Source organism: Babylonia areolata, chromosome 34 (genome assembly GCF_041734735.1).
Source record: "Babylonia areolata isolate BAREFJ2019XMU chromosome 34, ASM4173473v1, whole genome shotgun sequence".
NCBI lineage: Eukaryota > Metazoa > Mollusca > Gastropoda > Neogastropoda > Buccinidae > Babylonia > Babylonia areolata.
This window is the reverse complement of record NC_134909.1, coordinates 5,017,772-5,030,825: the sequence shown is the minus strand read 5'-3', so window position 1 is coordinate 5,030,825 and position 13,054 is coordinate 5,017,772. Positions and strand designations below refer to the sequence as shown.

General features: G+C 47.4%; 1 protein-coding gene and 1 pseudogene across 5 annotated transcripts in view; one reads left to right on the top strand and one right to left on the bottom strand.

The window, feature by feature from the left end:
* The window catches only part of LOC143277480 (HAUS augmin-like complex subunit 5), a 92,151-nt gene that overhangs the window by 28,887 nt on the left and 50,210 nt on the right, over nt 1-13,054 (bottom strand). For all 5 annotated transcript variants that reach the window (XM_076582327.1, XM_076582328.1, XM_076582329.1 and 2 more), the window contains exon 14: nt 10,604-10,749. In XM_076582327.1, coding sequence (XP_076438442.1) covers nt 10,604-10,749 — 146 coding nt within the window. The remainder of the gene's footprint in view (nt 1-10,603; nt 10,750-13,054) is intronic.
* Nucleotides 11,087-11,619, top strand: LOC143277342 (uncharacterized; annotated as a pseudogene).

The window sequence follows — 13,054 nt, the reverse complement described above, 5'->3', positions numbered from 1 at the left end:
AGACATATAGAGACATAGGAAAATTGGTAGGAACATTCTGAATTTTGTAGGGACACTCAGACTCTGAGCCACATCAGCAAATGTACATTTTATCTACAAGGCAAACAAACATTTGGTTTAACTGCCACTGGAGGCTGTTTGTAATTCTTACATTCAGTCTGTTTTCCACTATCCAGTCTGTTATTGGTGCTCTGTTTATACTTCCTCAGAGGATCACCTGTAGGAAGGCATACTGTAGCAAGTGTCAGTTAATGACCTGATCCATTTTTGAGGGTTTTTTTCCAGGTTGGGAATCTCCTCCTCAGCTCCAAAGTGCGTGCATGTGTGTGTATGTGTGTGTGTGTGTGTGTGCATGTGTGTGTGTATCACATTCACTGTATGTGTGTGTGTGTGTGTGTGTGTGTGTGTGTGTGTGTGTGTGTGTGCGTGTGTGTGTGCGTGTATCACATTCACTGTATGTGTGTGTGTGTGTGTGTGTGTGTGTGTGTGTGCGTTTGCGTGTGTGTGTCATGTCCGCCTGAACATTTCCGTTGTGGGACATACGGGGCTTTTTACAGAGGAGGCAAAGCCACCTGAAGCCTCACCCCGTCCTGGCAGACAACACCACCAGTTTGCCCAGGACCCCTTATTTACTCACAAGCCAGCTTATTCGGGACTAACCTCCATATCTGGAGGCTGTCCGCCGTCCACTACCTGCGACATGCTGGGTGGAGGATGGCTGCCCCTGAATCCCAGATATCGCTCAATGGTGCAAAGACACAGGATCTTCCATCAATCCAGCAAAAGCCCAAATGTTGCTGTGCACCCTCAACAACAGAACCGCGAGCTAATCACCACCACCTGTGTCATTCGACGGGATTCAGAACGAGAAAACCGAATGCCTACGCACGGCGGCACAAGGCAGCCCTTTTAGTTTTGGCGCGAAGCGGAGGGGAGAGGGATGAACAGCGAGCGAGCGCGAAACGTTGGAAAGGTGATAGCCTGGACAGACAGGCAGGCAGTATATGGGGCAGCGCTCTGGCGCACCACTAACTTCGCGCTATTCTTTGCGGAGCGCATGTTACACGGGCAGTGTGTACAGCTGTGAACAGCTTCGCTGCTGCTGATAAACTGTCAGAAACAGGGTTATGTGCTTTTAAAAAATAATACTCTATGTCAGAATGCAACAAGAAGGGCGCTATGGGTGTGAATGGATGTGTGATTTTCTGACAAATTTAACGATACCAAACATGAGCAGGTTTAATTTCCTACAGGCAGTGTACAAGCGGTCCAAAACTTAGCGAGCACACGAACATTCTGTTCGAACTGAGGAACACACACGGAACGTAGTTCAATTTCAACTCCGTGTTGTGTGTGTACATCGTTTTACTTGGAGATAAAACTTGTATCATGATATACATGCATGTCTCCACGATACAACTGGAAGGAAAATATAGCCGATACATTACCTAGAGGTGGCAGACCGCCCCGGAATTAGTATCAGTATTTAACGATCAGCTCCACTGAGAACTGCTGCCAGCCACTTAAGTTTCACACTTCTCTCAACATCACGGGAAGAGAGACGGACAGGCAGACATATATATGCAGGGACAGACATACTGAGAAACAGAGGAACGTGTACGGAGAGAGAAAGGGGAGAGGCACAGAGAGAGGGAGAGAGACAGACGCAGAGAGAGAGAGAGAGAGACGCACACAGAGAGGGGGGGAGAGATTTTCGCCGACTAGATGTTTTGCGTGTCAGTATGTGTGCCTTTGCTTGCAACATGCATTTGGTCAGTCTAAAAGATACACCTTGACGATACCATGCTTTTAGTAAACGATCACAATGTAACGTACTGACATGCATTTGTAAGTTCTAAATAATAAAATCCATTCCTACCTGAACTTATAAATCCGTATGAACTCCTTGTTTGTAGTTGGTAATCCACTCAGTTGAAGTGTGACACTGACTAAACTCAAACATTTTTTTTCTTTTCTTGTTTTTTCCTTACAATGTGTGTGTGCGGGAGGGAGGGATTCAGGGTGGAGAAAAGAACAGGGCTGAAAATTTCTTTATTCTTTACTTTTTGATTTGTGCCGTGATTCTCCTGCTTGGGGTACGACTTGCTGACGCATGGGGAAGACAATAGTCATGTGCTCTTGCATGATGACACGCAGTTTGTCATCTTGTGACTGCATCCCTAATACTTTCTTTTGAGTGAATTGACGACTGCGTGTGTTGCCTCCCCCCCTTGTTCATTTTTTTGTAGCACTTGATACAAATGCATGTGGGATGTTTGCCCTCTTCATCATTCGAAACATCTAGACCGAAAAAACGAAACAGTTCAGAAGAATACTTGGCACAAAGTCTTGCATTCAACCCCTTATCTTTATCTCTTCTGAGAACCCGCTCACCACACACACGACACATATTATCCAAACATCTCAAGTGTTCACTGAAGGTGTGTTGCCCAGTCAGCAATGCTGCCACTACCGCACCAGATTCCATTTTTGTCGGCACTCACACACACACACTTAGGTCAAATAACTGGATGTAACACAAACACTCGGACAGTGTCTGGTAAATCACACAACACACTTAAAGTTCACATTCACTGGAATCATGTACACAAAAATGACAGCAAACAAAAACCGGTGTGCACAAATATGATTAAATGAAAATCACTTAAACAATACACCTTTCTCTGCTGGAAACATAGGCACAAAGAGCGCGGCGCGCGCTCCCCTCCCCCCCCTTCCCATCCCAGTGGAATCTAGGTCAGCAGCCGTGCTCCTGACCGCTCACTGAACTCTGAAACTAAATAGCTCTGCTGGAAGTTAAGCGGCACAGCCGTGTACGCTACCTAGGAATACAGTTCGACAGGATGTTGACCTTCAGAAAACATACTGAAAATACTGTTCTCAAATGCAAAAAGGGTCTTTCAGTCTCAAAAGCAATGGCAACCACAGGTATTGAACAACATCACCTCTTCCTGCTATACCAATCACTCGTCCTCAGTTTCAGTTTCAGTAGCTCAAGGAGGCGTCACTGCATTCGGACAAAATCATATACGCTACACCACATCTGCAAAGCAGATGCCTGACCAGCAGCGTAACCCAACGCTCTTAGTCAGGCCTTGAGAAAAAAAAAAAGAAGAAAAGGGGGAATAAATAATAGATAAGCTTACATAAATAAATAAATAAATATATAAATAATAATTATGATATAGAAAAAGGTAGTAGTAATAATAATAATAATAAAATAATAATAATTTTAAAAAAATAGTCCTCAGTGTGATCAACTACAGACTTGGGCTAACAACACCGTCTCAAAGCAACCTCCTAAAATTAGAAAGAGTTCAAAATGAAGCTATGAGGCTGATCCTTGGAACAACAAAAGACACGCCCACGGAAACCATGTGATACCTGCTTGACCTTCCTTCAGTGCAGGCCAGAAACAAGTTAGAACAGGTTAAGACCTACTTCAGAGCATTAGAAAACCCTCAAAACCCACTGCATGACGCAGTCAAAGAACCAAAAGGCAGCCGTCTAGGATGAGGAAGATCATGGATGGGGCAAGAAGACACAATCCAGCTAGTATGCCGACTACAAGACCTGAAAAAAACAAAAGAATGGGAGAAAAACCCCGTAAACCTCAACCATCTATTCAACATAACCATTTCACCCACTCTAGGAAGACATTGTCAGAAAAGGCCAAAGGGCAAAACTGATGCAGAAGTGAAGCTACTCATAGAAGAAAACAAGGTTGTCATAGCCGAGGGGTGGCAATGGGGACAAGCTCCCATTGTCTATAAAATGCCCCTCACGGCATGCGTCTCAAATAGCCTCTGACAAGTAAGTCCAGCTCCTAGCCTGCTCGTGTGGCTTAGATATAAGCCCGGCGGAACTGCTACTACTGATAGGAGAAGGGGTGAAGGCGGGTTACCTGGCGCCTGAAAACCAGTGCTTTGGGTAGATGGGGCTCATCAGTCTGGGAAGACAGCTCATCTAAGAGAAGGAAAACTCTGATTTCAAACCTCCGCTGCCTTGCGGCCATACCCACTCATAGGAAAGGCTTCGGGAGTCAACCCTGAGGAAAAATCCGGGCAGATGGAGTCCGTTAGCCTCAGCAGGCAGTTCTTCCAAGAGAAGGAAAACTCCCAAGAGAAAACCCGGCCAACTGTAAACCGTTACCAGAACAGGAGATCACTGCAGACGGCGCCACAGTGGCCTCTCTAAGGGGCGTGATCTAGTCAAAACCGGCTGTGCACGCACTCTACGACACATGGCTACGCAGACAATGCCAGACTGATGTGGTGTCGTCTTCCTGGACCATGGCCGGGGGGAGACGGTGCTGGGCCCTCAGCCTCAAAGGGGCCCATCCACTACTACCGACCACGGACACCATGCTTCTCAGACTCTTTGGGGAGAACAGATTGGAGCACATGGGCAAGCAGCACTTCGTATCGTCCACTGGAATGCGGAAGGAGTACAGCGCAAGAAGGTTGAGCTCCAACGGTTTCTGCGTGAAAATGCGATCGATGTATGTTGCATCCAAGAGACCCACCTCAAGAACACTCACCGCTTTTTCATAAGAGGTTACGAGTTGTTTAGACAAGACCGAGAGAACAGACCAAAGGGAGGCCTCATCACCCTGGTAAGAAACAACATCCCAGCGGCAGAGACCCAGAGTTCTGGTCAAGCTGAACTCGACACAGAATTTCTGGGAGTCAAGTTGGTGTTGCCAGGCACGTCAGTGACAGTCCTCAGTGTCTACTCACCTACAAACCAAATACAGCTTGACTCCATCCTCATTGACTCCCACAGCTGGATCATCACAGGAGACTTTAACAGCCACTCACCCAGCTGGGGCTACCAAGATCTTAATAAGAAGGGAGAAGATGTGGAAAACTGGGCAATCAGTAACCAGCTGATCCTCATCAACAGTCCAAAAGATCCACCTACGTGCTACTCATGAGCATGGAGGACCACAAGCACTCCTGACCTGGCCTTCGTGACAGACGACATCCATAGCATTGCCCAAAGGGAGGTGTCGCCCCAGCTTGGAGGCAGCGACCACAGGCCAGTGATCATCACAGTACAGACAGTTTGAAACCCATCCCACCAGGCTCCCAGCAAGCTGGAATTACAAGAAGGCAAACTGGGACCTTTTCAAGCACGAGGCAGGCAAGAGGACTTCTGCGCTGACACTGTCGCACCAAGACATCAACGAAAATGCCAAGAATTTTAATAAGGCAGTATTAGACGCGGCGCAGGCAGCTATTCCACGAGGCAAACGCAGGAACTACCGTCCCTACTGGACACCTGAGCTCGACACCCTGCACAAGACCCTCAGTGAAACCAGGGACACGATGGAGAGCTCCCCCACTGATGAAAATGTAGAGACACACAACAGAGTGAAAGCTGTGTTCATAAAGGAAAAGCTGCAAGCAACACACAAGAGCTGGCAAGACAAGACATCCTCCCTGAACACGGAGACATGCAGGGGCTTTGGAAGCTGACAAAGAAACTGAACGAATGACAACCCCAGCAGAGGCAAGACCGTCATCGAGCAGGACAACCAGCTGAAAACAGAAAAGGCCGCAGCCAACACCTTTGTGGAACTGTACCGAGAGGAGAGTACATTCCACATGCCCAGACAGTGCATCAAGCAGGTACGAGAGGAAACCACGAAGCTAATGACATCAGACCTACATGGCATAGATGACAACTGTACGAGCGAACCATTTACCATGAAGGAGCTGAAACAAGGCATTCGCAAGCTGAAGCCCAAGAAAGCTCCGGGGCCTGATGGTGTCACTGGCGACATGCTGAAGCACCTGGGACAGCATCCAGAACAGTGCTGCTTCAGATCTTCAACTACAGCTGGACAGCAGGAGTTGTGCCTTCCATCTGGAAAGAGGCAGAGATCATCCCGATCCCAAAGAAGGGAAAGAACAAGAAGGACCCCCACAGCTACAGACCAATCAACCTTCTGAGGTGTGTTGGCAAGCTGCTGGAAAGGATTGTCAACCGCCGCCTCACCTTCCTCCTGGAAACACAGAACATCCTTTCACCTACCCAGACCAGCTACAGAAAATTCCGAAACACAGAAGATCAACTAGCCCTCCTTGTCCAGGACATCGAAAACTCTTTTCAGGAGAAGAAGAAGACACTGGCCATGTTTTCTGACCTGTCGAGAGCGTTTGACAAAGTGTGGAAGGAGGGCCTCATCCTGAAACTTCTCCAAGCCAGCGTACGTAGCAAGATGTACATGTGGATCCAACACTACCTCTTCGGCAGGACCGCAAGGGTCAAACTAGATGGCTTCCACAACAGAAAGGTCAAGCTACGTGAGGGTGTCCCCCAGGGAGGAGTGCTTTCCCCAACATTGTTTCTGTTGTATATCAACAACATCAGAGACAACATCACGAAGCACGTCTCCAACAGTCTGCCCGCAGACGACCTGGCAGTATGGACATCCGCTGAACACACCAGCACAGCCTCCTACCGGCTTCAGGAAGTCGTCAGCAATATCGCTACATGGACAGAAGACTGGGGTCTTGAGCTCAACACCACAAAAACCAACGCAACACTTTTCTCTCTCTCCACCGCCAATGAGCAAGTTAAGCTGAAGCTCCAGGGACAGATCTTGCCCCAGACGGATATACCAACATTCCTTGGTGTCAAGTTGGACACCCGCCTGACCTGGAGGCCCCAGATTGAGGAGATGGAGAGGAGAGGCATCCGCAAGCTAGCCCTGCTGAAGAAGCTGGCCGGGACGACTTGGGGAGCAGACAGCAGGCTTCTCGCCATTGTCTACATGGGAGCGGTCAGACCCACCATGGAGTACGCCTCAACCTCGTGGGGCACAGCCTCCAAGACCAACAAGAGCCGGCTCGACAAAGTCCAAACTATGGGACTACGCCTCATACTTGGAGCCATGAGGTCCACGCCAATCCATGACATGGAGAATGCTAACGTTGAGCCCCTGGAAGAGAAGACGCGACCTGAAAGTCCTGATGCAGGGAGAGAAGCTCAGAAGACTGCCCTCACATCACCTACACCACAGACTGGAGCAGCCCACCAAGAACCGTCTCAAACGTCAGAGCCTCAACCACCAGTATAAAGCACTCAGAGCACAGCACAGCGATGTTCTGGTGGCAAAAGGGGTGTCTTGCACTGACCTTGCCTTGCCTGACCAGAGGCTTGACCAAGAGATAGAGGCCACCATCAGCCTCAGAGTTCCTGGCATCACCACCAAAGACCAGCAACCAGCTACTCTCAAGATCCTGACTCTGGCCATGATAGAGGAGTCCTACCCAGCCAGCTCCTGGACCCATGTATACACGGACGGATCAGTGGAGGAAGCCACATACAACAGAGGCAGTGGTGTCTACGTCAGATTTCCCCATGGAGAGCACAGCAGCATCTCACTCCCTGGAGGAAAGCTCTGTTCCAATTTCACAGCTGAAGTCCTGGACATCAAAACAGCAGCAGAATTCCTCTCCTCCTTTGGAAAGCCCCTTGGCAGCATCTCCATCTTCACTGACTCCATGTCCACACTCCAGGCCCTTGACTCCCCTGATCCTGGTCCACTGATCCAGTCCCTTAAGGCCTCCCTCACAACCCTTACCCAAACAGCCCCAACGACCCTCCAGTGGGTGCCTGCACATGTAGGCCTCCCAGGCATCGAGTGTGCAGACCACCTTGCTAAGGAAGGAAGCCAGCTCACACAGCCAACCATTCCTGCCACGTATGAGGAAGCAAAAACTCTCCTCCGCAGCAGATTCCGAAGAGGTTGGGTCACCCTGAACAGAGGCTACCAGGCACACCAAGATCCCATCAGGACACTGGAGAGAAGACACCAGACTACCATCTACCGCCTTCACACAGGACACTGCAGCCTCCGAGCACACCTGAAGAGGATTGGAGTGGCAGCCTCATCCCTATGTGATTGCGGCCAGGCTGACCAGACCCCATCCCATATTCTCCAAGACTGCCCCCTGTATGAGAAGATGCGGCAGCAGTCCTGGCCTGGGGGTGCTGACCTCAACACCAAGCTCTGGGGGACAGCAGCCGATCTTCACCAGACGTCCGAGTTTGTGGCATCACTCGGACTTCGACCCTGAATGCGTAGCTGTCGAACGCAAAGAAGAAGAAGAAGAAGATAGAAGAAAACAGTAAAGAAGAGGACATCATCATATACACAGATGGCTCAATAACCAAAGACCAATCTGGTTGGGGATTCACTGTGAAACAAAATGGAAAAACAATCAGGGAAGAGAATGCTGCCAACAAAGTCACAACCTCCAGCCTAACGATGGAAGTTGAAGCTGTGACACATGCCCTCCAGTGGCTATCGTCTATCAATATGCCCAGAAACCAACATGCCATGATTCTAACCGACTCAATGAACCTCACACAGAAAATTGAAAATGGAATGGGAAGCCCAGAGTGGCATAAGGCAATGCTCAACTTTCAGATTAAAAAGCTTAAATGGTCATACTGCCCGGGACATGCAGGTGTTAAGGGAAATGAGTGAGTTGACTTGCTGGTAACGCAACAACAACGAGCAGCCTATATCTAGGAAAATCGGAAATCCTCAGAAAAGTCAAAGAATATCAAAAAGAACAGGTACAAGGCCATCACACCATCGATCGCCTCAAAGAAATAAAGGTAGAGAGAGGGAGTAGCCATAAGTCTAGCATGAAAGGTACAGCAAAATGCTTTGCAAATCAAACGAATATCGGCATCATTTCCAAACCAACATTGCGCAAGTTTCTTCAAAACGGAACAGAGTCTCTGTGGGCTTTTCCAAATACAGTAGACTGAGCAATACACTAGACGCCACGTTCTTGGCATCAGAGATCTTTTCCCACCCCTCTTGCGGCCAGTCAGTGGCAGCCTCTGTGCGTGTGTGCATGTGTGTGTTTGTGTGCGTGTGCCTGTGTGCGTGCGCGAGGGTGCAAGTGTACACAAGTGTCAGGAGAGTTCTGTGCACGTGCGTGTGTTGTGTGTGGGGAGGGAAGGGGGGTAAGGGGGGAAGGGGGGCGTAGAGGATGAGGTATGTATGCATGCCTACACTGTGGGAGCAACGGAATATTGGAATGTGCGGGTGTGCATATATATATTTGTATATATGTTGGGGGGGTTGGGGTGGGGGATATGGGCGTATGTGTGTGTGCTTGTACAAGTAAGTGTGCCTGTGTGTGTGTGTGTGTGTGTGTGTGTGTGTGTGTGTGTGTGTGTGTGTGCCATGGAAGCTGTGATACGTAGCCTAGAAATGAGTGTGTGGAGGAGGAGGGGGTGAAGGGTAATGTGTGTGTGTGTGTGTGTGTGTGTGTGTGTGTGTGTTGGGGCTCATGTATGTTTATGTGTATTTGATTGTGCTTCATATCTGAGAAACTGCATGTTTGTTGCATATCTGTTATGCATGTGTGTGTGTGTGTGTGTGTGTGTGTGTGTGTGTGTGTGTGTGTGTGTTGGGGCTCATGTACGTTTATGTGTATTTGATTGTGCTTCATATCTGAGAAACTGCATGTTTGTTGCATATCTGTTATGCGTATGTGTGTGTATGTGTGAATGTGTGTCTGCATGTTTTACATTTATTTGCTTATTTATCATCATTGTTGTTGTTGTTGGGTTTTTTTGGGTTTTTTTTTTTATCTTATTTCATGTTATTTATGTATCTATTTACTTTTTTTTACTTTTTTTGGTATGCTTACAGTTGACTTCATCAAATTTTTTGCGCCTTATAAATATCATTAGTAGTAGTAGTTCTTTTTTTTATGTACTTACCTATTATTTATTGACTTATTTCTTTTTATTTTATTCATTTATTTATTTATTATCATTTTTTTTTTTTTTTTTTTTAATTATCATATCATTATCATTATTTTGTTGTTGTTGTTGTTGTTTTGTTTATGTTGGGTTTATTTGTTTGTTTGTTTGTTTTGTTTTGTTTAGTTTTTGTTTTTGTTTTTTTGTTTTTGTTTCATTTATTTATTTATTTTTTTCTCAAGGCCTGACTAAGCGCGTTGGGTTACGCTGCTGATCAGGCATCTGTTTGGCAGATGTGGTGTAGCGTATATGGATCTGTCCGAACGCAGTGACGCCTCCTTGAGCTACTGATACTGAAACTGATACTGAGGCTTGGGAGTACGTGACAAGGCTGTACTCTATGTTTCCTTTCACTGAGGCTTGGGAGTACGTGACAAGGCTGTACTCTATGTTTCCTTTCACTGAGGCTTGGGAGTATGTGACAAGGCTGTACTCTATGTTTCCTTTCAAAATGATACCAAAGTGTTCACCAGGCCCAACAGATAGACCTTTCAGTGTCGATCAGGAAATCTGAGTTTTGAGATTGAAGATTTCTAAGACTGAATTTTACCCTGTGTGGGTAAAAGCTGGCCACAAGCTGAAAAAACATACCTCAGCTGGAAATCAAACCAATGTCCTCCCAGCCACCAGTCCTTGACACTAACCACTTTTTGAAAACTTGAGCAAATGGAGAACAAACCAGACATCACAACAAATAGGATGAAAGCATAAAAGATATCTGGCAAAACCGATCAAGACAACACAATATCGGTGGTGACACCCGCATACAACACTGCACTACCTGTCCAAATGGAGGTGAAGCAGATAAGGCAGAGAAAGAGCCGACAGCTTGTTCACTTCTTGCACCACTGTCCCACTGAGTCCTGCAGTCAGCATCTGTGTCTCCATGGGGTGAGTGGGGATGGAACGACTAATGTAGTCTGTCACCTGGTGTTAGAAATAAGCAAGAAAACAAATACATAAATATAACAGTACATTTGTAACACTGTTTATCCTTATAATTGTACAACCATGCACATCCGACACTGCATTCTGTAATCCATACATCAAGAAAAAGATTATTAACATCCTGCCAGCTTGGTTACTGACAGCACCAACAGCCAGCACTGAACCAGCACTGACAGTACTGATAGCCAGCACTGACAGCACTGACTGCCAGGTTACTGACAGCACTGACAGCCAGCCTTGACAGCCAGGTTACTGACAGCATTGACAGCCAGGTTACTGACAGCATTGACAGCCAGCATTGACAGCCAGGTTTCTGATGGCATTGACAGCCAGGTTACTGACAGCATTGACAGCCAGCATTGACAGCCAGGTTTCTGATGGCATTGACAGCCAGGTTACTTACAGCACTGACAGCCAGCATTGACAGCCAGGTTACTGACAGCATTGACAGCCAGTATTGACAGCCAGGTTACTGACAGCACTGACAGCCAGGTTTCTGACAGCACTGACAGCCAGGTTTCTGACGGCATTGACAGCCAGGTTTCTGACGGCATTGACAGCCAGGTTACTGACAGCACTGACAGCCAGTATTAACAGCCAGATTACTGACAGCATAGACAGCCAGGTTACTGACGGTACTGACAGCCAGCACTGACAGCCAGATTACTGACAGTATAGACAGCCAGGTAACTGACAACATTGACAGCCAGGTTTCTGATGGCATTGACAGCCAGGTTACTGACAGCACTGACAGCCAACATTGACAGCCAGGTTACTGACAGCATTGACAGCCAGGTTACTGACAGCATGGACAGCCAGGTTACTGACAGCATTGACAGCCAACATTGACAGCCAGGATACTGACAGCATTGACAGCCAACATTGACAGCCCGGATACTGACAGCATTGACAGCCAACATTGACAGCCAGGTTACTGACAGCATTGACAGCCAGCACTGACACCCAGGTTACTGACAGCACTGACAGCCAGGTTACTGACAGCATTGACAGCCAGCACTGACACCCAGGTTACTGACAGCACTGACACCCAGGTTACTGACAGCACTGACAGCCAACACTGACAGCCAGGTTACTGACAGCCAGCACTGACAGCCAGGTTACTGACAGCATTGACAGCCAGGTTACTGACAGCCAGCACTGACAGCCAGGTTACTGACAGCATTGACAGCCAGGTTTCTGATGGCACTGACAGCCAGCATTGACAGCCAGGTTACTGACAGCATTGACAGCCAGCATTGACAGCCAGGTTACTGACAGCATTGACAACCAGGTTACTGACAGCATTGACAGCCAGCATTGACAGCCAGGTTACTGACAGCATTGACAGCCAGCATTGACAGCCAGGTTACTGACAGCACTGACAGCTAGCATTGACAGCCAGGTTACTGACAGCATTGACAGCCAGGTTACTGACAGCATTGACAGCCAGCATTGACAGCCAGGTTACTGACAGCATTGACAGCCAGCATTGACAGCCAGGTTTCTGATGGCACTGACAGCCAGCATTGACAGCCAGGTTACTGACAGCATTGACAGCCAAGTTACTGACAGCATTGACCGCCAGCATTGACAGCCAGGTTACCAGGTTACTGACAGCACTGACAGCCAGCATTGACAGCCAGGTTAATGACAGCATTGACAGCCAGGTTACTGACAGCACTGACATCACATCAAAATTACATACTACGCTCAGTGTCCATAGTATATAGTCTGTTGGGAGGCAAATGGTAACCCTTCACCTGGTGGGGGTGGGGGCTGGGAAGGTGGGGGGGGGGGGAGGATTTTTCAGTGATTTTCTTGTGTTTTTTATGTCAGAAATCATAATTTACCTGTCTGCCAAGTTTAAATTACTGTATAAAGGCAGGGGGAGGGAAAATATAGGCCAATTTTCCTTCTCTGGGCCCTATACACAACTTTTGGGGGGTATATGTGCTTGAAACGGCACTATATCCAAATATTTCAACACACAGTTGATTTCTTTATGTCTAAGGAAAGAAATTAGAATGAGCTACTCTATGAATGACAGTACAACTGGATTAGTGCCGCAATAGCTTGTGACATGATTAAATACTTCTGGTGTACTGAAAATGCTCAAACTCCAGCAACCTCATTGCTGGATGAGGGATTTCTTTATCAGCATGAAGTAACTGCTGGCACACTTAGGGACACTTATATTAGAAAAGATTTGCGTTATAATATGTAGTATTACACTTAATCACTAAATCAGTCTAATTACCCGATTTATGTCCTAGCCGATCACAAG